Below are 25,529 nucleotides of genomic sequence, written 5' to 3'. Positions count from 1 at the left end.
TTATTTATTTATTTACTTATTTTTTAAAATTTTATATTGTCTGATTGCATTATTCTTTTTTTAAGATTTTATTTATTTATTTTTAGAGAGGGAAGGGAGAGAGAGCGAGAGCAAGAGACAGAGAGAGAGAGAGAGAGAGAGAGAGAGACAGAGAGAGAGACAGAGAGAGAGAGAGAAAGAAACATCAATGTGCGGTTGCTGGGGGTTATGGCCTGCAACCCAAGAATGTACCCTGGCTGGGAATTGAACCTGGGACACTTTGGTTTGCAGCCTGCGCTCAATCCACTGAGCTATGCCAGCCAGGGCTTATTTACTTATTTATTTATAGAGAGGAGAAGGGAGAGAGAGGAAGAGAAACATCAATGTGTGGCTCCCTCCCATGTGCCCCCTGACTCCCTGCCACTGGGGACCTGGCCCACAACCAGGCATGTGCCCCGACTGGGAACCAAATCAGCGATCCTTTGTTTCACAGGCCAGCACTCAACCACTGAGCCACACCAGCCAGGGCTGATATTCCTTTTTAAAAAATGATATTTTATTGATTATGCTATTACAGTTGTCTCAATTTTTCCCCCTTGCCCTCCTCCACCCAGCTCCCCCACACCACACCCTCAGACAATCCCCACCTTGTTGTTCATGTCTGTGGGTCATGCTATATGTTCTTTGGCTACTCTATTCCCTATACTGTACTTTACATCCCCATGATTGTTCTGTAACTACCAATTTCTACTTCTTAACCCCTTCACCTTTTTTGTCCAACCTCACCACCCCTTCCCATCTGGCAACCATGAAAATGTTCTCTGTATCTATGATTCTGTTTCTGCTCTGCTTGTTTATTTTGTTTTTTATATTTACTTATTGAAAGACATGTATCTGATACCATTTGTTGTTCATATTTTTTATATTCTTTTTCTTCTTAAAGAAGACTGTTTGACATTTCATATAATACTGGTTTGGTGGTGATGTACTCCTTTAGTTTTTTTCTGGTCTCGGTAGCTCTTTATCTGTCCTACAATTCTAAATGGTAGCTTTTCTGGGTAGAGTAATCTTGGTTATAGGTCCTTGCCTTTTATCACTTTGAATATTTCTTTTTTTTTCTATTTTTTTATATTTTATTGATTATGCTATTACAGTTGTCCCATTTCCCCCATTCTCTCCCCTCCACCCTGTACCCCCTCTCCCACCCACGTTCCCCCCCTTTAGTTCATGTCCATGTGTCATACTTGCGAGTTCTTTAGCTTCTACATTTCCCGTACTATTCTTGCCCTCCCCCTATCTATTTTCAACCTACATTCTATGCTACTTATTCTCTATACCTTTTCCCCCCTCTCTCCTCCTCCCACCCCCCTGTTGCTAACCCTCCATGTGACCTCCATTTCTGTGGTTCTGTTCCTGTTCTAGTTGTTTACTTAGTTTCTTTTGGTTTTGCTTTAGGTGTGGTTGTTAATAATTGTGAGTTTGCTGTCCTTTTACTATACATGTCTTTTCTTTATCTTCTTTTCTTAGATAAGTCCCTTTAGCATTTCATAAAATAAGGGCTTGGTGGTGATGAACTCCTTTAATTTGACCTTATCTGAAAAGCACTTTATCTGCCCTTCCATTCTAAATGAGAGCTTTGCTGGATAGAGCAATCTGGGATGTAGGTCCTTGTCTTTCATGACTTGGAATACTTCTTTCCAGCCCCTTCTTGCCTGTAAGGTCTCTTTGGAGAAATCAGCTGACAGTCTGATGGGAACTCCTTTGTAGGTTACTGTCCCCTTGTCTCTTGCTGCTTCTAGGATTCTCTCCTTCATTTTTACCTTGGCTAATGTAATTATGATGTGCCTTGGTGTGTTTCTTCTTGGGTCCAACTTCTTTGGGGCTCTCTGAGCTTCTTGGATTTCTTGGAAGACTGTTCCCTTTGCCAGATTGGGGAAGTTCTCCTTTATTATTTGTTCAAATAACTTTTCCACTTGCTGCTCCTCGCCTTCTGGTACCCCTATAATTCGGATGTTGGAACGTTTAAAGGTGTCCTGGATGCTCTTAAGCTTTTCCCCAATTTATTGAATTCTTATTTCATCATGCTTTCCTGCTTGGTTGATTCTATCTTCCTTCTGGTCCACTGTATTGTTTTGAGACTCAGATTCCTTCCTTTCACTATTGGCTCTCCTCCGTATATCTTCCTGCATCTCTTTTATGGTAACCTGCATCCTTTCAGCTAAATTGCGCCCAAAGTCAACCAATCCGTGAGTTTTTCTGATCACCAGTGTTTTGAACTGTGCATCTGATAGATTGGCTATTTCTTGGTCACTCAAAAAGATGAGTCCTGGGGGACTGATCTGTTCTGTTGGAAACATATCTTATGTCTTTCCCTGTCTCTCCTTTTTTTTTTTTTCCGGTCTGGTTACGGTGGGGGGGCGGAGCCTTAGGTGTTCACTGGGGCTCGGCACCCCAGTCGCTAGATTGTGATGTTATATGTGGGGGCGGGGGTGGGAGCAGGACGGGAGGGAACAATGGCGGTAGTTCCGTTCTCCTGGGCTCAGACACTTCTTTGGGATCCTGGGCTGCGAGCTCTGCCCTGGTCCACAATCGCTGCCTCACTGTGTCCCCCAGCCACAGCTTGCGTACTCAGGGATCACCGCTGCGTTCTTGGGCCCCGGATGGCTTTCACGCCAATTTCACACCAAATTTTCCCCGACCTCCGCGTGCCGCCGACCTGCGCCAGCCCCACGCCTGCTCAGCTTGTCTTCTCTTACCAGTCTGGATGTACGGGTCTACTTCAACTTCTTGGCTGTCCGACTTCCATTCAGATAAATCTTCTGTCAGTTCTGAGTGATATTCTGTCTGTAAATTATTGTTGTTCTATTCTTGGTTGTGCGAGGAGGTACGGTACATCCACCTATTCCTCCATCTTGCCAGAAGTCCCTGAATATTTCTTAACAATCCCTTCTAGCCTGCAAAGTTTCTTTTGAGAAATTAGCTGACGGTCTTATGGGGGCTCCCTTATAGGTAACTAACTACTTTTCTCTTGCTGCTTTTAAGATCCTCTCTTTAACTTTTGGTGTTTTAATTAAGATGTATTTTGGTGTGGGCCTCTTTGACTTCATCTTGTTTGGGACTCTGTGCTTCCTGGACTTGCATGTCTATTTCCTTTGCCAAATTAGGTGAGCTTTCTTTCATTATTTTTTCAAATAGACTTCCAATTTCTTGCTTTCTGTTCTCCTTCTGGCACCCCAATGATGTGAATGTTGGTACTCTTGAAGTTGTCCCAAGTGCACCTTACACTATCTTAATTTTTTTTAATTCTTTTTTCTTTTTGCTATCCTGATTGGTTATATTTTGCTTCCTTATATTCCAAATTGCTTATTTGATTCTCAGCTCCATCCACTCTACTGTGGATTCCCTGTGTATTGTTCTTCATTTCAGTTAGTGTATTCTTCATTTCTAACTGCTTCTTTTTATGGTTTCCATGTCCTTTTTTATGCTGTTGAAGTTCTCTCTGAGTTCATCTGCTCTTCCCCTAAGTTCACTAAGAATCCCTACAACCAGTATTTGAACTCTGCATCTAGTAGCTTCTTTATCTCCATTTTGTTTAGTTCTCCTTGTGGAGTTTTGTTCTGTTCTTTCATTCTGGCCATGTTTCTTTGTCTCCTCATTTTGGCAGCCTCCCTGTATTTGTTTCTATGTATTAAGTAGAGATGCAATGTCTCTCAAGATTGGTAGAGTGGCCTAATGTGCACATTCTACATCTCTGCCCTTCCTACCAGTTACACTGTACTGGGTTGGCCAAAAAGTCCATTTAGTTTTTTCTGTAAAATAAAAGACACATTTTTCATTTTCACAAATAACTTTATTGATTTGGATATTTTGAGTATGTCAGCTTATCTCCTGCTATTGGCTTCTAGTGTGTAGAGACTAAGGGTGCTGCCAAACATCTTCCAGTGCATAAGACAGCCCCACAGCAAAGAATTATTTGGCCAAAATGTCAATAGAAATTTTGCAAATTTGACACATTTGATCAGTCACAACTGATTTTATTTGATACATTTCTCCATACACAACACAAATCCTTTTTTGTGTTTCAGTTGTTTTCACCTTTCTTGAAATAACAAAGCATAATATGCCAAAAATGTTGTATATTTTCTTCCATCCTCAATGTTAACATGGCTACACAAATATTAGCAATTTTGATTTTTTTAAATGTATGCTGATGCGACAGCTGTCACAATACAATCTAACAAAATTGTTTCAAATGAAGTTAAATACAACTAAGCAGTACTAGAGCCATTGTATGGAAAAAACTAAATGAACTTTTTGGCCAACCCAATAGTTGGTTTTTTAATTCCTTAGTTGAAGGACTTCCATTCAGCTCAATTTCTGATGGTCCTGAATGATGATTGTTCTATACTTTCATTGTCATTTTCATGTGGTTCTGCAAGGATGCGAGTTGTGTTTACCTATGCCACTATTTTGACTGGAGGTCTGGTAATGGTATTCCTAATGGTCACCATCAAGCTGCAGTATTCACCTTGATACCCTGCTCACTTCTATCTCTGCTGAGGCATGATAGCTACCATAGTCTCAATAAATTCCTCAAAAGGAAACCGAGACCTTATCCCTTGGTAATAAAGTAAACATGTGAACTAAAAAAGGGCTGTGCAGTAAACAAAGACCAGAAGTCTTAGGGGGTTACAGTTAAATTCAAATGTGGTAACTATAGAATAGATTAGTAGAAGTGCTAAGGTTTAAAGTATAGTAAACCATTAACCATAAAGAACATGTAGACAAATGCAGATGCCTCAACATAATTGTTTCCATGACCATTTAGACATACTATTCATTCTGCTATTAAGAAAATCATACAAAACCAATTTGCTTGGTTATTGTTATTTTAGAACTCTCCTATGGTATAATATTACTAAAGACATTTCAGAAGAATTCCTGCATTTTATAGTAGAGAAAATAAAAAAGTACAAGGAGACAATGTAAACTTTAGTGTCTAGACTAGGACTGCTAAATATGAGTAATAATCATAAAAATCTAAACATTCTGTTTTTCAACGTAAAATTCTTGTCTCTGATTCTTGTCTTTGTTTCCTCTTTTAGTTACATCTCATTTCACTTTCTCTGCTAACAGTCATTGACATGTAGTCTGTAGTTATCTCTACCATTTTCTCCTTAACTTGCAGCAATCTTATTTCCATTCAAACCAACACTATTAAAACAGAGCTTGGCAGTTGCCTCCTCCATTGACTTTTCCTCATTCCTCATCCTCTTTTGTTTAGTCATCAGGCATTTACTGAAAGCCATACATGCCAAGCATTATTCTAGGTACTGAGAGCTACAAAATAGAAAGTGAGAGAACAAAATAGAAAGTGGGATCATCTCCCCATCTCAAGAACCACTCTCCCAAAATCAATCTTCTCTTCAAGATTCTGTGGTGTTTTTCTAATGTCCTATTACAGGAAGACAACATATTCCTTTGCCTGCCTTTCAAAAATCCTTCAAAAGCCATACCAACCCTACTTTTATTCTAATTTTATTATCTAATTTTATTTCCCACCAATTCCTAAAAATTATGTTTTCCCTCTCCTCCTTTCCAAAAAGTACTTTGCTGCTGAACTCGTATCTTGACTATTAAAATCATCACTCAATCAATAAGCACCCTGCTTCAAGTTTGTCCTTTCATTCATTCCTTTTTTTTATTCAATCATACAATAATATACTATACAAATGCCAGGGATATAAAAATAAATAAAACACAGTCTGAATCTCAAAAAAATTCAATAAAACAGGGAGAATACAGATGAACGCATATATACTATTTACTTTAAGTGCTGTAAGAGTATAAATATTGGATATATCTCCTCAAGCAAAGGAAACAAAAGAGAAAAATAAATAAAATGGGACTATATCAAACTAAAAATTATTAGCAAAGGAAACCAACAGCAAAATGAGGGGCTGGAAGCTGGTCAATTGTGAAGAGTGCAGCTCAGGAAGGGAAAAAAGCAAAACCAATACCTCCTCAGCCTGCTGCAGCCAGGAAGACCAGCAGAACTGGCTTGGCCAGTTTAAAGCCAGCAGAAGACTTTCTTTTCTTTTTTTTTTTAATTTTTAAAAATTCTTTCTCCCTTTCTTTCCTTTTTTTTTAATGCCCTCTTCCTTCCTTTCCGTTTTTATTCCTTCTTCCTTCCTTTTCTTTTTTAATTCCCACAAGTGAGACAATAAAACCTGGAGCTGTGAAAAGACCAGAGTTAGATCCAAAGAGGGGTGACCCCAACAACTGAGACAGTGAGACAAATTTCACTTTGCTACTCCGGAGAACTTGCAAGTTATTGCATATTTGTATTATTATTTTTTCATTATACTTACATCTTTTATTTTATTAGTATTTTTGTATTTCTCTTTTTTCAGTTTAGTCTTCCTCACTTGATTTGTTAAATTGCATTGACTGGTTTCCCTTGTTCTCTCTTTCATAGTGTATTTTTAATTTTCCATCTTTCACTTCACATGTGTTCCAATAGCACACTACTCTAGGTTCTATACTTCTAATTCTTGTTATTCAGATCACATAGATTCTGTCATATGAATGTTGCTCCATTACTGTTGTAAATAATAGCTGTTACACACAATTGTAAATACTACACAGCACCCCTCCTGAATCTTAGCTCACTTTACTCTTTCCCGAACTTTATTACTGTGGTGGTTAACTCTATTCTCTCGCACACTACACCTATTTTCTATCCTTTACTCTCACTTTACCTTATAAGCTGACCCCTCACAAGCTCACTGCTTTCTAGATCCAACTCACAATCTGTTGCACGTGGGTCACCGGCCAGCAGTGACCACGGAACGCTGTGGATGGCTCGCCGAAAAAACACGCGAGAAACAAACATACACAGAGACAACCAGGTCCTGTGGGGAAGTAGGGACAGAATGGCCACCCCCCCTAGTGGGGAGGGCCCTGATTTACCGTCCATACATGCTTTTATTGGGCTCATTTTGCATAATAATTCAGGTAAAGTACAGTACTTATCAAGGGGAAGTAAGGAACTATAGAAAACAAGGAACTCTGCTGGTCTATTGAGTGGGGGTCAAAGAGCTGTAAGACTTTGAGGAACATAACTTCCTCCTTGGACCCCTCTCATTCAACTGAGAGCATTCTAAACAAAGAAGGTTTCACAGTAATTTACATGTTCTTTCTTAGGCCTGATCACCCAGGGAATCTGCCCCTTTCGGCACAGAGCTGCACCACCCTGTCATTGTTTCAGGCTTAGCACGGGAACTAAGGCAATAAGGAGATTTTCTCCCAGACGATGAGAACTCAGGCTATGTCAAAGCCGAGGAGCGAGGGTCCGTCACCCTCTTCTGCTGCAGCCCCCAAATCCTTCTTTTGGGGGGCCTCCCAAAGTGATCGTGCCTGCCTTAGGTCGTTCCCCCCGTGGGGAATCTTACCTGTCTTTGGCTAACTGACCAAGCTTTTTGGGGTTCAGCAGCAGAAGCAGCAGCATTCCTGCCAGGGAGACAAGCCCTTGTCTCCTTGCTGGCTTACGGTTCCAAGGGCGTTCCCTTAGCCCTAGCCTAGGCGGGGGTTTCAGCTTCTGATACCAGTCAGGGCGGTTCCCAACAACAATCCTTTCCTTGCCCTAACAAGAGTCTTATCTTTTTCCCACTCTTTCTAAAAAGTGGCTAGTTGGGTGAAATATCACAGTTAAGACTATACATATCTAAAGGATCTCCTATCTCTTCTCTATGGGTTGGTACTTTAAATACCATAGAATGCATTCCCACTGTCTTAAACCATTTTGCCTCCCCCCTCCAACTGATCTCAAAAAAAGAGTAGGTGGGAGCTGTGAACACCAGTATATATGCTGGAAGAGGAAACCCACCAGCAAAGGAACCACCAACAGATAACAATGGAAGAAGGTGAAGGAGGGAGTGGAAGCCACACTAACCTCAATCCAGGACAGATCTGGAAATACAACTAAATGGTGGAGAAATTACCCACAACAAACAACTGAACAAAAGCGAGACAGAAGCCTCAAAACCTCATACACACAGAAGAATCAGCTTCAACACAACCTGTCCACACCTGCACAACAGAATACAAGATGTGGTGGACAGAGTGACCCTCAGTTAACCAGCTGGAGGAAATGACCCACCAAAGAAAGACCCAACAACAATCAAAACCCAAAGACATACAGAGAGCCAACATAAACAACAGCCCAAGATGAGCAAGCTTAGGAGATTAAGGAGACTGCACCACTGAATCTCACAGATCTTCTACCATGGAAGTTCACAGCAGAAACCAAAGGAGTCAGAGCAGATCAATTTAAGAAGCAGGGACAAATAAGAAGAGTCTCACAGATAATGGGAAGACAAACAATCCCCAGATGAAAGGAAAGGAGGAAGCCTCAGAAAGAATGCTAAATGAAATAAAGGCAAGTCAATAATCAGATATTGAGTTCAAGGCAATGTTTATCAGGAAGCTCAATGAGTTCACAGAGAATTACCAAAAACTACAGGGAAACTACAATGAACTCACTACAAACTATATCAACATGAAAAAGGAAATAGAAACTATCAACAAGGGCCTAGAGGAAATGAAGAATACAATTTCTGAATTGAAGAACACAATAGGAGGAATCAAAAGAAGGATAGATGAAGCAGAGGATCAGATCAGTGAGCTTTCTACCTTGTCCAAGGTAGAAAAACACACCCAGAAAGAGCAAGAAAAGGAAAAGAGGCTCAAAAATAATGAAGAGGGGTTAAGGGAAATGCAGGACAATATGAAACATAACAATATCCTTATAATAGGGATACCAAAAGGAGAAGAAGAAGAGCAAGGAATAGAAAACTTGTTTGAAAAAGTAATGGAAAACTTCCCTAATTTGATGAGAGGAAAAGTCACACAAATCCAGGAAACACAGAGAGTCCCAATCAAGAGGAACCCAAAGAGGCCCACCTCAAGATACATCATAATTAAAACGGCAAAATTCAAAGACAAAGAGACAATCTTAAAGGCAGCAAGGGAGAAACAGGAAGTAACATACAAGGGAGCCCCAATAAGGCTAGCAGCTGACTTCTCAATGGAAACGCTCCAAGCCAGAAGAGAATGGCAAGGAATATTCCAAGAACTGAGAACCAGAGGTCTGCAACCAAGGCTATTTTATCCAGCTAGGCTCTCAATCAAGATAGAAGGCCAAGTAAGAAGCTTCCCAGACAAAAGAAGTCTAAAAGAATACATATCCATCAAATCAACTATGCAAGAGATGCTAAAGGGACTGCTTTAAGAAAAGGAGGGAAAAGAGTGAGAGAGGGAGGAAGACAAGTACGAAAAATGGGCAATGAACAAGTACCTATCAATAATAACCTTAAATGTAAACAAATTAAGTGCTCCAATCAAAAGGCATAGAATAGCTGAATGGATAAAAAAAACATGACCCACACATATGCTGCCTACAAGACACCCACCTCAGGACAAAAGACCTACACTGACTGAAAGTGCAGGGCTGGAAACAAATTTCCCAAGAAAACAGACATGGGGGAAAATGCCAGGGTAACAATACTCATATCAGACAAAATAGACTTCAAAAAAAGGGCCATAAAAAGAGACCCAGAAGGTTACTTCATAACACTCAAGGGAAGAATCCACCAAGAAGACAAAAACATTTTAAATATATATGCACCCAACATAGGAGCACCCAAATACATAAAGAAAATCTTGGAGGACTTCAAGAAAGATATTGACAGCAACACAATTGTAGTAGGGGATTTCAACAGCCCACTGTCAAAAATGGATAGATCTTCCAAACAAAATATCAAGAAAGATACTGTGGCATTAAACAATGTCCTCGATCAAATGAACTTAATTGATATATGTAGAGCCTTTCATTCTAAAGAAGCTAAATACACATTCTTTTCAAGTGCACCTGGAACATTTTCAAAGATAGACCACATGAAAGGACACAAAACAAGCCTCAACAAATTCATGAACACTGAAATCATACCAAGCATTTTTTCTGACCACAAGGGACTGAAACTAGAAAACAACCTCATGGAAAAAATTCAAAAACACTCACACTCATGGAGATTGAATAGCATACTATTAAACAATGAATGGGTCAAGAATGAGATGAAGGAAAAACTAAAAAGTTTCTGGAAACAAATAAAAATGAACTCACAACAACCCAAAACTTCTGGGACACAGCGAAGGCAGTCCTGAGAGGGAAATTCATAGTGATAAAGGCCTACCTAAAAACACAGAAACATTTCAAATAAACAACCTAACCCTACACCTACAAGAACTGGAAGAACAACAACAAAGACAGCCTAGAGCAAGTAGAAAGAAGCAAATAACCAAGATCAGAGCAGAATTAAATGACATAGAGATTAAAAGCACAATTCTAAGGATCAATAAAGCCAGGAGTTGGTTCTTTGAAAAGATAAACAAAATCAACAAGCCTTCAAGCAGACTCATCAAGAAAAAAAGAGAGAGGACCCAAATAAACATAATCAGAAATGAAAGAGGAGAGATTACAACTGATACCGCAGAAATACAAAGGATTGTAAGAAACTACTATGAAGAACTATATGCCAAGAAATTAGAAAACCTAAGTAAAATGGACAAATTTCCAGAAAAATATAATCTTCCAAAACTGAATGAAGAAGTGGCAGAAAGCCTGAACAGACCACTAACAGCTGACGAAATTGAGGTAGTAATCAAAAAACTCCCTACACACAAAAGCCCTGGACCAGACAGCTTCATAGGAGAATTCCACAAAGCACTTAAGGAACAGCTAACCTCTATCCTTCACAGACTATTCCAGAAAGTCCAAGAAGTTGGAAGACTCCCAAACTCATTTATGAAGCCAGTATCACCCTAATCTCAAAAGCAGATAAAGACACAACAAAGAAAGAAAACTTCAGGTCAGTATTGCTGATGAACATAGATGCTAAAATCTTCAACAAAATATTGGCAAACCGCATCCAGCAATACATTAAAAAGATCATACACCATGACCAAGTGGGATTCATCCTAGGGATGCAAGGATGGCACAATATCCACAAATCAGTAAATGTAATACATCACATAAACAAAGGCAAAGACAAAAATCACACGATCGTATCAATAGATGTGGAAAAACCATTTTATTAGGCACAGCACCCACTGATGATAAAAACACTCAGCAAAGTAGGAACAGAGGGAGCATTCCTCAACATAATAAAGGCCATATATAAGAGATCTTCCACCAACATCATACTCAATGGGCAAAAACTAAAATATTTCCCACTAAGATGAGGAACAAGACAAGGTTGTCCACTTTCACCACTTCTATTCAACATAGTATTGGAAGTCACAGCCACAGCAATCAGACAAGAAGAGGAAATGAAAGGCATCCAAATCAGAAAGGAGGAAACAAAACTGTCATTGTTTGCAGATGACATGATAGTGTACATAGGAAATCCTATAGACTCCACCAAAAAACTGTTCCAACTAATAAGTGAATTTGGCAACACAGCAGATACAAAGTCAATATTCAGAAATCAAAGGCATTTTTGTATACCAACAATGATACATCAGAAAGAGAAATCAGGAAAAAAATCCCACTTGATATAGCAAAAAGAAAAATAAAATACCTAGGAATAAACCCAACCTGGGAGGTAAAAGACCTGTACTCAGAAAACTACACAACACTGAAGAAAGAAATCAAGGAAGACACAAACAAGTGGAAACATATACCATGTTCATGGATTGGAAGAATTGACATCATCAAAATGTCCATACTACCCAAAGCAACTTATAGATTCAATGCAATACCTATTAAAGTACCAATGGTATATTTCACAGATATAGAACAAACACTTTAAAAATTTATATGGAACCATAAATGACCCCGAATAGCTGCTGCAATTCTGAGAAAGAAGAGCAAAGTAGGAAGGGTAACAATACCTGATACCAAACTGTATTACAAGGCCACTGTAATCACAACAGCCTGGTACTGGCATAAGAACAGACATATGGACCAATGGAACAGAATAGAGAGCCCAGAAATAAACGAAGTCTCTATGGTCAATTAATATTTGACAAAGGGGACAGCAACATAAAATGGAGTAAAAATAGCCTTTTCAACAAATGGTGTTGGGAGATCTGGACAGCTACATGCAAAAAAATGAAACTTGAAACAAACTTACACAACACATAAAAATAAATTCAAGGTGGATAAAACAAGGGTTTGATCTCCAAAATATATAAAGAACTCACATGACTCCACTTTAAGAAGACAAGCAACCCAATTAAAAAACAGGCAAAGGACTTGAACAGACACTTCTCCAAGGAGGACATACAGAGGATCCCTAGACAAATGAAAAGATGCTCAGTATAGCTAGCTATCAGAGAGACGCAATTTAAAACCACAATGAGATACCACCTCACACTGTTGAGAATAGCCATCATAAGCAAAGCAACAAGTGATGGAGAGGTTGTGGAGAAAAGGGAACCCTAGTGCACTGTTGGTAGGATTGCAGACTGGTGGAACCACTATGGAAAACAGTACAGAATTTCCTGAAAAAAACTAAAAATGGAACTGCCTTTTGACCCAGCAGTTCCACTGCTAGGATTTTATCCTAAGAACCCTGAAACACCAATCCAAAAGAACCTATGCACCCCAATGTTCATAGTAGCACAATTTACAATAGCCAAGTGCTAAAAGCAACCCAAGCACCCATCAGTGAATGAAAGGATTAAAAAACTATAGTACATTTACACAATGGAATTCTATGCAGTAGAAAGAAAGAAGAAGCTCCTACCCTTTGCCACAGCATGGTTGGAACTGGAGAGCATTATGCTTAGTGAAATAAGCCAGGCAGTGAAAGATAAATATCATATGATTTCACCTTTAACAGGAACCGAATCAACAAAACAAACAAACAAGCAAAATATAACTAAAGACACTGAAATTGTGAACAGGCTGACAGTGACCAGACCAGAGAGGGAGGGGGATTGTAGGGGAAAAGGGTAAAGGGTTTGCAGGAACAATTATAAAGGACACATAGACAATAACAAGACAGGGTGGAAATAGGGGAGGGAGGTGGGAAGGGCTAGGGTGGTGGGGAGGTCTGGAGGGGAAAGGCAGAAAACTGTACTTGAACAACAACAAAAGAATATATTTTTTATAAAACCCTTCATGATAAAAACAAAAGACCCCAGGTATCCTCAGGCCTCTGTGGCTGACCTTGTGGACATCTCCAGCAAACACCTGCCCTTCCATGTCCTGCTATGTTTGGATCTAAGTTTTGATGTGGTCCCCTATGGCAGCCTAATTCAAACATTTACAGAAGGGTAATGGCTGATGTAGCTTCTCTTCTGCTCTTGTGTCTGTTTTTACATCACACTGAGTCTGAGGTTGGACTGATTTATCTGTGTGCCAAGGAGGGCACTTATTGGACTGTGGACATTCATATAAGTATGCTTCTTAACCCAGTTCTCTATTCAATTACTTCAAAGGGTAACATTCAGCATCTCTGTGGATGGAGCCAAAGCCTGTGATTCTGAACAACCATAGTACAATTAATCAGTCATGATATGCATATAAAAAAATGAAGACAACCCACTGAATGGGAGAGAAATATTCACAAATGATACATCTGATAGAGTTATCATTTATATATAAAATATATAAAGAACTCATACAACCTAACACCAAAACAAAATTAAATTTAAAAAGTAGGTAGAGGACATAAATACATTTCTTCCAAGAGGACATACAGATGACCAACATATGAAAAGATGCTCAACTTCACTTACCAGGGAAATGCAAATTAAAACCACTGCAAGATATCACCTCACACCTATCAGAATGGCTATCAATAATAAATCAACAAATAACAAGCGCTGGTGAGGATGTGAAGAAAAGGGAACCTTCATGCACTGTTGGTGGGATTGTAAATTAGTACAGCCACTGTGGAAAACAGTTTAGTGATTCCTCAAAAAATTTAAAACAGAGCTGCTATATGATCCATCAATTTCACTTCTGGGTATTTATCCAAAGAAAACAAATTCCAAAATATATATGCACTCCTATGTTCACTTCAGCATTACAAGTAATAGCCATGCTATGAAAATATGGAAGAGAACTTAGATGTACATGAATAAATCAATGGGTAAAGAAAATGTGAGTGATATATACGATATGATATATATGATATGATACATATTACTATTCAGCAATACAAAAGAATGAAATCCTGACATCTGCAACAACATAGATAGACCTAGAGGGTGTTATGCTAAGTGATATGTCAGACACAGATACATAACATCTCATATGTGGAACCTAAAGAAAGAAAAAAGAAAGGAAGGAAGGAAGGAAGGAAGGAAGGAAGAAAGAAAGGGAGAGAGAGAGAGAGAGAGAAGGAGAGAGGGAGGGAGGGAGGGAGGGAGGGAGGGAGGGAGGAAATGAAAAAGAAATAGACCCATATACATAGAGAACAAGCTGATGGTCGCCAAAGGGGAGGAGTGTGAAGGGAAATAATAAACAAACAAACAAACAAACAAACAAACTCCAGTGAAAAAACAAAGGAAGAAGCAATTAATTTTCTCAAAGTTAACAGCACAAACCTTCACTGAAAAGGTAAAATATAATCAGGCTGTTTGAGGAGAATTTCATGGGATGTCTGTAGAGCACATTCCAGATTTTGGAGTAAAAAACAAGAGAGCAATGGTATTCAAGACCATGCCATATCCGAAGAGCTCAATTTGCCTAATATGTATGGTGTGTGGAGACAGAATGACAGGTATAGAAAATAAAGCTGGAAGATAAATGGATATATTTTTATCTTACATAATAGGTGAAGGAATTTTTACTTTATCCTCTAGGTACTAGAAAAGAGTCTTGGTAGGTTTTTCAGCAAGGAAGTGGAGGTTGGGGCAAGGGGATCAGGTGGCACGATCAGATTTATGTGTTAGAAAAAATATGCCAATGAATCAGGTAGTGAGACTCTCTTAAACTATGGCAGTAGTGGTGCAAGTAGGAAGACATGAATCCAAAGACAATTCAAGCCAAATCAGCAGGGCTTCATGACTCATTAAATGTAGAGGCTGTGAGACAATGACACTCAGGACATTTTTAGTTTGTACTACTGAATTGATGGTGATGCCTTTGACCATAGAAGGAAATACACAAAGGGAGAAACAAGTTTAGCAGAGAAAATGAGTCCAGCCTGTGACCTGCTGAAATGGAAGTGACCATCTGACAGTGGATCATGGACATGTGGTTAGAAATCTTCAGAGAGCCATGTGGCTTGGGTAGATAGATAGTGGAGGACCTGGGAGAAGGTGCTTTTACCATTTGATCCAGCTCTCCTTATTCTTATTCTGTGGTACTTACCAGGAAACTTTCTAATATTAAGATTAGCTTATCGAATTGTATTTTTATTAACTTGGTAATTTTACCTGCAGCCTTAATGTTATAACCTTGAATTGTGGTTTATCAATCATTCTTTTCTGTGTTTAGGACTCTTGAAGAAGTGAATGAGGGTTGATAGAACAGATAAATGAAATTCCTGGATTTCCAAAGTTTAGTATTAGCTATAACCATCCCCTTTCCCCAGGTGCAGACCCCTCCCCCTGCCCCCTTACTGACCCCGGGGCCTTGCCTTAATAGCCAGCCAGCCTATCTTCAACATCACTTTGTAACTACAGGTATAAAAATCATGAAAAGTTAGAAGTAGGTCTGTTTGAGGTTTACTTTTATAAAACCTGTGGAAAATGAATTTTGAAGCATATTCATGTTATAAACGACATTTAATCTACATAGAAAACAAATTATACAAACACCTTAGCAAAAGTCACTTAGGCTGAAAAAAACATATATGCTAAACATAAATAACCACTCAGCTAATAAGGCAGGTTTAACAGTCCCTCCACCTGGAAGCCTTTATTATCTATGAGTGAACATTAGAAACATGTAAAACAATAAAATTACAGCTCTAAAATTTATCAATCAGTAATTCACAGGATCCCTGAACACAACTGCCTAAGGGGTCAAACAAATAAGGCAAAGAAACAAAGGTGGGGCCTGTGAGACAGCCACACTCAGACAGAGATAGAAGTGCCTGCCCTGTTAAAGGGTACAGCTACTACTTACAGGAGGGCCAGCCAAGTTGTTACAGAACAGACCCAAGGGCCGGGGGGTGAATGATATACTATACCGAATGGACTCACCCTTGTGCTCTGGGGGTCCCCCACCCTGTACTAGGTTCGCCTTGCCTGCTGCTGTGGAAAGACATCTCTCAATGCCAGAAATGGTGAAAAGGAAGGGGATTATTTATTTAAAAAGTTATACAGACTTAGAGTAATGACTTAATGTCTTCATAAAAAATACTAAAGACCTTTAGAATACCCACAATGCAAAGTCCTTCCTTCTCCCCTTTGCCCGGTCTGGGGTACCATATCTCAGGAAAAGAGGTAGAAGTCTGTGGTTCAGGCAATCCCTCAGTTCCAGCACCATCTGCTGTGTTGCTCTGTCACTGTCATGATCTCCAGTTAATCCAAAACCATGTGGCACCTTCTCATGGTCCACCAGCAAGAACCCTTTTACCCCTTTTCTTCCAGGCAAAGTCTCCCCTGCTTCCTAAGCCACATGGCAAAAAGGAGCACCCCAAAGCTGCAGTCCCAAATTTTGCCAAAGCCACATGGTCCACCAAAAAGTCCCACATGGTTGTCATGCCTGGGTTTTAAATCCCAGCCCCAATCTTCCTCTGCAGCCCCATTTCCAACTCCACAATCAGTTACACTGCCAGCATTCCAGTAATCTTCCAGCCTTCCTGGGCTGCCATAGTAAGTCTGGGCAGGTGTGGCCCTGTGATGTGGAGCTAATCATCTCTAAGCTCTCACACATGCACTGTAACCAGGGGGCGTTGACTCCCAGTTGCATCATGGGTTGAAGTCACTCCCATCCCCCTGGCTCAAGGCATTGCCACAGCTGTTTAACATATCTATGACACCAGTTAAAGTTATAGATATGTTAAATGACCATTCTAGAGGTTATCAGCAAAACTGTTGCTATTCAAAACAACTCTCAATGGCCTCACTCCATGTGTCCCATCCCCCAGCTCAGACTTGTGGGAGTGAGGACATCCTATAAATATATTTTCTGATATTTTCTAGACACCCTGAGTTCTGGATCCCATTACAAGTCCCAATTTGCACCCCGCCTTGGCTGCACCCTGTTACAAAGTGTTGCCAATAATTCTGCTTTCTTCAAGGGACCAGAAACCCCATGTAAAATTTCCACAACTGAAAAACATCACATGGACCTTTGCTCTAATTGTTCCCAGTTAGTGAAGTTTTATCACACCAAAGTTCCCATCCCTTATCCTTGGGAACTAGGGTCCAAAACCCTCAGTGGAAGCTTGAAACTGAGGATAGTACCCAACTGTATACATACTTTGTTTTTCTTTCTGTACATACCTACCTACGATAAAGTTTAATTTATAAATTAGGCACAGTAAAAGGTTAGCAACACTAATTAATAATGAAATCATTATAACAATATGTAATGATAAAAGTCACTGAACGTGGGCCTCTCTATTATAGAGATGAGAGAGACAAAGGGATGATCCTCATTGGCGCAGAATAGAACAGGATGGCATAAGCTTTCATCATGTTACTCTGCATGGGGTGCAATTTTAAAACAATACTTTTTTATTTCTGGGGAATTTTCCAATTAATATTTTTGGATCATGGTTGACAGAGAGTCACTGAAACTGTAGAAAGTAAAACAGTGAATAAGGTGGGGTAACTGTACATCAGTTTAATCTATGTGAACATTAAATAGCTGATGAAGCTAAAACATTGACTATGTAATAAATTTTTAATGTTTAACACTATGTATGATTTTAAAAATAAACTTCTATCCCAAGCATAATAATCTTATTCTAATATCTAACTGGTGTCATGATTTCAGTCTTAATGCTGCCAAACTTCTAACAAATAAAAGATGAACATACCAAGTTCACTTTTCAATTTTAATAGAATGAAATACATGTCATGGAAAACCATTTTTAGTTTTTTCAAAAAAATTCACACAACCAATGAATGCATGTACCAGCACCAAACATTAGCTAAACTTCACAGATGCAAAAATACTTTTAAACACTTGCCATTGTTCATGATTTGGTGGTCTCCAACTACGTTTCATCAACAGCTCTAGTTAAGTTCACCTTGACCCCGTGAGTGGTTTTAGTGTGACCACCACGGAGACCAGCTATGTAAACCTGAGGCCTAGGCACACCAGTGCTACCTTCCCTCTTAGACTGCGTGCTCTCATTCTTTGAAGAATACATCTGTGAAAAATTTTCTCTTCTCATGTGGCTAAGATCAGTTTGTACCGAGTGAGTAACTCTTTGACGCAAATTGGCCTAAGTAGAAAGAGAATACATAGGAATTAACATTTATCTAAGAATGACTAATATAAAATATTATCAGGTATCAGTTAATGCCTGCCTATTTTTTCTCCATCCACAAAGAAATTAATTTTACAACATACCATTTTTTATAAGACATTAGAATGTTCGGAAATCTAGAATGTAATAGAAAACATACTTTGTCACAAAGTATGAAAATATATTAAATAATGAAAGTGGATCCAAACAAAGAACATGCAGGTTCAAAGTGAGCTCGATTATTTGTTAATATCATCTTCTAATTCCTTCATTACTATACTTTGAGATTCATACAACTTGGATGTTTCTACCATGCTCAGTTTCTATTTTTTAAAGACAAAAATTAAAGATTTCCATTGTCCTGTTTAAATGGGCTTTACACAAGACTCTTAATATAAAAACCTCTGGTGTTTTCAGGTTATATTTTACATTATTCTACATTTTTCTTACTCCTTTTGTGGATTACTAATAAACATAAAGTTAAATAGATTGATTACTCAGGCTGAGAAACAAGGAGAAGCCAATAAAAAGGAGAATATGAATTACTGAAGTTATGGTGAAGTCCAAGAAAAAACTCAGAAGGCATGTAAGTTAAGGAGAGATGGATAATAGAGGAAATGTTTCAGAGTTTGAGATACTGCAGGTGATTGAGAACCAGAATTGCTTCCCCCACCCCCCCCATCCACAGTTTATTGTTTATATTAATATGACTTTACTATTCCATTATCTTCATTAGCATAATTTTACTATCCCATTGTTGGGAACCGCCCTGACTGGTATCAGAAGCTGAAACCTCTGCCTAGGCTAAGGCTAAGGGAACGCCCTTGGAACCTTAAGCCAGCAAGGAGGCAAAAGCTTATCTCCCTGGCAGGAATGCTGCTTCTGCTGCTTTATTCATAACTGAACCCCAAAAACCTTGGTCGTTTAACCAAAGATGGGTAAGATTCCCCAAGGGGGGAATGGCCTAAGACAGGCACAATCACTTTGGGAGGCCCCCCAAAAGAAGGACTTGGGGGGCTGCAGCAAAAGGGGGTGATGGACCCTCGCTCCTCGGCTTTGACATAGCCTGAGTTCTCATCGTCTGGGAGAAAATCTCCTTATCTCTTGGTTGCCTTAGTTCCCCTGCTCCACCTAAGCCTGAAACAATGACAGGGTGGTGCAGCTCTGTGCTGAAAAGAGCGGATTCCCTGGGTGATCAGGCCTAAGAAAGAACAAGTAAATTACTGTGAAACCTTCTTTGTTTAGAATGCTCTCAGTTGAATGAGAGGGGTCCAAGGAGGAAGTTATGTTCCTCAAAGTCTTAGAGCTCTTTGACCCGGACTCAAAATAGACCGGCAGAGTTCCTTGTTTTCTATGGTTCCTTACTTCCCCTTAATGAGTACTGTACTTTACCTGAATTATTATGCAAAATGAGCCCAATAAAAGCAGGTATAGATGGTAAATCAGGGCGCTCCCCACTAGGGGGGGTGGCCATTTCGTCCCTACTTCTCTACAGAAACTAGTTTGTCTCTGTGCATGTTTTTTCTCGCGTGTTTTTTGGCAAGCCATCACAGCATTCCATGGTCACTGCTGGCCGGTGACCCACGCAACATCCCAAGAGACACTTGTCAAAGCAAATTTAACTAGACTGTTCATTATAGAACATCCTGAAAGATGCATCAATTCTTCAATAGTAAGCATTAGCACATAGATTAAGCACTAGGGTTCTTTGCATCCCTTGCCTCAGAAGTCACCTTACTGTTCCTGTCAGTGCTGGACTGCTTCTTCATGATCTTTATCCAACCTAATTCAAGGCTCTATCTCATCCACCAACCTACCCCAGCACTCAAAGACCTGCCTTCAACCAAACTTCAAATTCTCAATAAATTCTGACCTTGCAATTTCTCCTCTGAGATGCTGCCAAAGCTCTGTTGAGGTGGTGATTTCCCTCACGACTTATAACCAATATACTACTCAGCTTTGTATTATCAACAGGTTGTGCTGGCAATATATGGGGAGCTGGCATTCAACACAATGCAATTCTATGGAATAATTAAGTCTAAGGTGGGAATAAGAATGAAGTGGTTGTTGAAAAATGAGAAGAGAAGGTTCATCAGTATAAAACTTAGCCCCACTACCAACCAGAGAAAGCCAAATATGCTCATCAAGCCAGTCACATAAGATGCCCAACTGCAGTTTCCTCATGCCAACAATCTTCAATCAGAGAATAATGAAGGCACTATCTTTTTTCACTATATAGGTTTCCTGCTCTTCTCCCTGCTCTCGAGCCTCTGCCAAAGATGAGTAATGGTGGCTGGCTCCCGCACTATAGCAAACTCTGAATAGCCTGTGTTCTCATTTGGGTCATCTTCATTTATCTCCATACCTGTTTTCAGTTAAAGAGATGTGTAAAATATGCTAAGAAAAACCTACAGATATAAAAAGTGTTTGCTGTCTTCATATTAAAATTAATCATTCTTTAAAATGACAAGACACTACAAATAGGGTGAGTGGGGGGAATTCCACTGAGTCAGATGGGGATGATCAAAGACAGGCTTTAATGGTAGGTGCCCACTGTGCCTGAGCTGGCTGAGAATCAGAACTAGAGAGCCCCATGTCTGGAGAGGACATGTTCACTACAAGAGGGGACAATATTTATGATATAACAGAGGTGTAACATTCTGCTCCTCAAAAAAAGTCCAAAAAGAGGAGGGTATACTTGAAATGATTAGAGGAAGTTAAGAGTGCTTTAAATACCGGCACCTCACAGAGTAACACAATAAATTAAAACTATTCTATAGATCAATAGAGAGAGAAATTATTATTGTTCTAGTTCATGGTTGGTATAATTTGAGAATAGTTTCATGCTCTGTATTTCTACATATGCTTAAAATTAGAAGAAACCTTTTAATGTAAAGCTGGAAAATAATAAGTTAATGCTGATTACTTTTGTGTTAGCAAAGAACTCTGTACAACTCACTATTTTATAAAAATAATTTAACTTATCAATGCTATAAGTAACAATATAATAAAATGTCCTAGCCTATAACTAATTTTAGGAAATATTGTTACAAACCAATTTTATAGCTTTTCTTCTTAATTCCCATTCATTCCATTCATATGATCTCACAATTGTTGGTGGCAATATGTGTAGATCCGTCTGTGTGCTAGTTTCACTCTTTGTAATTGGTTTTATATGTTTCTTAATACCCTTCATCTAAAGAAATGGAGTTTTGTAATTAATTTTGATAAAAAATAAACATTATTTATAGGTAACTAATTATTCAGCTAAAACTGACAAAAGATTAGGAAAAAAAACAAACATTTTCGAACATGCTATATATCTATAATACCATCAGAGAATATAAGCTCATAGTAAGCTATATGAAATTTATTTTCCTGGGCACTGTGGCTTTGTACATAGTTTTGTAAATTTGATGTAGGAGGTAGATTTTGGGAGGCGAAAACCTAACGCACTCATTGCCAAGTCAAATGCCCCCTTTCTGACTTTCACAATTGGTAGTATAAGTAACATCTCATTGGAAATGGACAGAAGTTTAAAATAGCCATTAAATATTAGGTATAAATCACATTTCTTTAAAGTATTGGAACATCTTTAGAACATACCATAAACTCAAACTAGGCATATGAGGGGAAACTCAAAAAAGCCTGGAATTTATTTATAAAAAACTGTGTATTTATTTTTAACATGTTTAAACTTTAGTCACCTTCAAAATACTCTCCATCTGATGCAATACACCTAACAAGGCTTTTCCACTGCTCAAAACATTTTTTGAACTGGTTGATTTTCATGCCACTTAGTGCATCTGCTGTTTTTTGTTTCACCTCTTCAGAACATTTCCCTTTGAGGACTTTTTCCATCCGAAGAAACAAAAAAAAAGTTTCTGGGGGCAAGATCAGGTGAACAGAGAGGGTGGGGAGTGGGGGTTATGCTGTTTTTTGGTCAAAAACTGCTGAACACTCAGCACAGTGTGGGCAGGTGTGCTCCTGAATCACCCATCATGAAATCATGGGCAAATGCATTGAAAAAGTCTTCCAAAAAATTTACTGAAGCCAAAGGCAGCCTCTCACAAAAACGACCGGCTGGTACACTGATACAGATGGGTTCCTGGAACACTCACCTAGAGGGAGAAGCCTGTATTACAAGGGGCCCGCCTTCCAGAAGATTATTCCAAGGTTTTTTGGGTCCCCCCTTGTACTTAGATAGATTATTATCTAAGAGGTGGTTTTTAATTTTAGTTGAATATGTTAAGTTTCTGCTGGGACACCCAGAAGTTCACTATTACTATTCAAATACTAAGTACTATTCAGTAATTCCATGCTAAACGAAATGCAACGATGCTGGACATGAAGTTGCTGGAGGAGTGAAAGGATTTAAGGAGCTCAGTCACAGCACAAAGGAGAGAGAAAAGATGAACTTTTTTCCTAAGTCAACAACAGACATGAGTGCCTAAAATTTAACATAAGATATAATTTCTACCCTCAAAATGAACTTATGATATAGACAGGCAGACAAAAACATGCTGAAAAGATAATTAATGGTATTATATAGTATAAGTAAGTGGCAAGTAAATAATGACCAGAGCATTGGAGGGAGATAACTTACTTCGTGGGTATTGAAGGTCACTAAAGAACAGCTGGGAATTACCACTTTGCTGTGTATAATGCGCACTTTTGTGCCCAAATTTTTGAGGGAAAAATAAGGATGTGTATTATACATGGGTAGTACTAATTGTGTATCTATGCAAATGTTTTTAATTCTTTTATTTATACTTATTCATTAAAAGTGTAACTCTAGAAAGCAATAATGATATCCATATGCAAAATGATACTCTAGAATACAATCATCAGTTTTGTTTCTAAATATAAATAAATAAAAATTGAATTAAAAAATTAAAATGGAAGATTTTTTCCTGAAAGTTTGGACCAAAAACGTGGGTGTGCATTATACACAGCAAAATACGGTAAATAGAAAGCAAGGGAAAAACAAGACCAGACATAGAGTGTTACAGAACACACACACACACACACACACACACACACACACACGGCCAAGGGGGTACCGTATACTATTACCAAAAGGTCCCCCACTAGGTTTGACTATTCACTGCCTTAGGAAAGATGTCTCTCAATGCCAGAGATTTGTGAAAAGGAAAAGAAATGTTTATTTAAAGCTATACAGACTTAAAGTAGTGACTTAATATCTTCATTAAAATATCAAAATCCTTTTGGATACCCACAGACGCCCACAGTGCTTCCTCCTCCCCCTGCCCTAATTCAGGATACCCTATCTCAGGAAAAGAAGCAAATGTCCATGATTTAGGCTCCCGACATTGTCAGCTGTGTCACCGTCCAGGCAGGATCTCCAATCAATCCAAAGCCATGTTACACCTTCTTATGGCCTACTGGCAAGAGTTCTTTCACCCTTCTTCCAGACAAAGTCTCTTCTGCTTTCCAGGCCACATGGCCAAAGGGAGCACCCCAAAGCCCTATGGTCCTCTTCTACCAAAGCTGTGGGGTCCCCACTCTGTCAGAAGCACGTGGCTCTCTCCTCTATTGCCCCAGCTGAATGGTTCTCTCCTTTCACCTAAACTGCAGGGGTCCCCACTCTGGCAAAGCCACGTGGTTCCTCTCACATGGCTGCAGGGGTCCCCACTTTGCCAGAAGTGCGTGGCTCTCCCCTCTATTGCCACAGCCCCATGTACTCTCTGCACTGCCACAGCCACGTGGTCCCCTCTGCACGGGCTGCCATGTCTCAGTTTAAATCCCCACACCAATCTTCCTCTGTGGCCCCATTTCCAACTCCTGCCACAATCGGCCCACACTTGCCAGTACTCCCATCTTCCAACTTTACTGGACTGCCATCGTGAGTCTGGGCAGGCATGGCCCCATGTCATGGAGCCAATCTTCTCCAAGCTGTCATGCAGGTGCTGTAACTCGAAGGACCTGCCCCCAGTTACATCTTGGGTAGAAGTCACTCCCTTCTCCCTGGCTTAAAGCATGGCCACAGCTATTTAACATATCTATGCAACCAGTTAAAGGTTATAGATATGTTAAATGACCACACCAGAGGTTAGCTGCAAAGCTGTTGCTGTACAAAACAACCCTGCATGTTCCTGCTCCATGTGTCCCTTCCCCCAACTCACACCTGTGGGGAAAAGGGTGAGGACATCCTATATGTCTTTCTAATACTTCCTAGACACCTTGAGTTCTGCACCCCATTCCAAATCCCTATTTGGGGCCCCCCTCTTGGCTGCACCCTGTTACCATAGAGGAAAATTGTTCCCTAATGTAAAACTATGCATTGTTTACATACAGCACACCTCTCTGCTTATCCAATGCTAAACTTTCATTGTCTTTAGCTGTCTTACAATTCTGTAAGTCACTGCTTGGGTCCCCGCTGACCTGGTCAGTTGTACACAAACCCACCTGCTTCATAGTCAAAATGTTGATGAAAACTTAAAAAAAAATTTATGCAGTGTATATCAGGTTTTTATTTTAGTGAGTTTAAAAGAGAGGAATTGGACGAAAGAAGTGACAGAAACAAGCAATGGTGAAAAGGTGAACAATAAAAATGAGAGACAAAGAGGAAGAAAATGAAAAGAATATACAGTAGAATGTGAGCCCCATACAGGCAAGATTTCCCATCTGTTTTGTACACTGCCAAGTCCCTGGTGCCAAGAACAGTGCCTAGTACACAGTAAGTGGCTCAGTAAACATCTGCTGAATGAATAGGCACCGACCTACTGTTATAGGGTGCAGCCAGGAAGGGGGTCCCAAATAGGGATTTGAAATGGGGTCCAGAACTCAAGGTATTTAGGAAATATTAGGATGTCCTCACCCCCCCACCACCCTGCCCCAGGTGTGGGTTGGGGGAAGGGACAAATTGAGCAGGGCCATAGAGAGCTGTTTTGCATAGCAACAGCTTTGCAACTAACCTCTGGTGTGGTCATTTAACATATCTATAACCTTTAACTGGTTACATAGATATGTTAAATAGCTGTGGTCATGCTCTAAGCCAGGGGATGAAAGTAACTTCCCCACCAAGATGTAACTGGGGAGCAGGTCCCCCCAGTTACAGCACCTGCATGGGAGCTTGGAGAA

The 25,529-nt window shown here is 39.6% G+C and overlaps 1 protein-coding gene across 4 annotated transcripts in view; it reads right to left on the bottom strand.

Moving 5' to 3' along the window:
- Window positions 1-18,062: 18,062 nt before the first annotated feature.
- The window catches only part of CFAP206 (cilia and flagella associated protein 206), a 34,549-nt gene continuing 27,082 nt past the window's right edge, over window positions 18,063-25,529 (bottom strand). For 3 of the 4 annotated variants that reach the window (XM_036024443.1, XM_028509910.2, XM_036024442.1), the window contains exons 12-13: window positions 21,481-21,621; window positions 18,063-18,401 (exon numbers count right to left, since the gene is read on the bottom strand). In XM_036024443.1, the coding sequence (XP_035880336.1) occupies window positions 18,171-18,401; window positions 21,481-21,621 (372 nt within the window). In that variant the 3' untranslated portion in view covers window positions 18,063-18,170. The remainder of the gene's footprint in view (window positions 18,402-21,480; window positions 21,622-25,529) is intronic. The other variant, XM_036024444.1, reaches the window with a different exon arrangement.

Source organism: Phyllostomus discolor, chromosome 4 (assembly GCF_004126475.2).
Source record: "Phyllostomus discolor isolate MPI-MPIP mPhyDis1 chromosome 4, mPhyDis1.pri.v3, whole genome shotgun sequence".
Taxonomy (NCBI): Eukaryota; Metazoa; Chordata; class Mammalia; order Chiroptera; family Phyllostomidae; genus Phyllostomus; species Phyllostomus discolor.
Note: the sequence above shows the minus strand (reverse complement) of the source record. Positions and strands in the feature narration are given on the sequence as shown.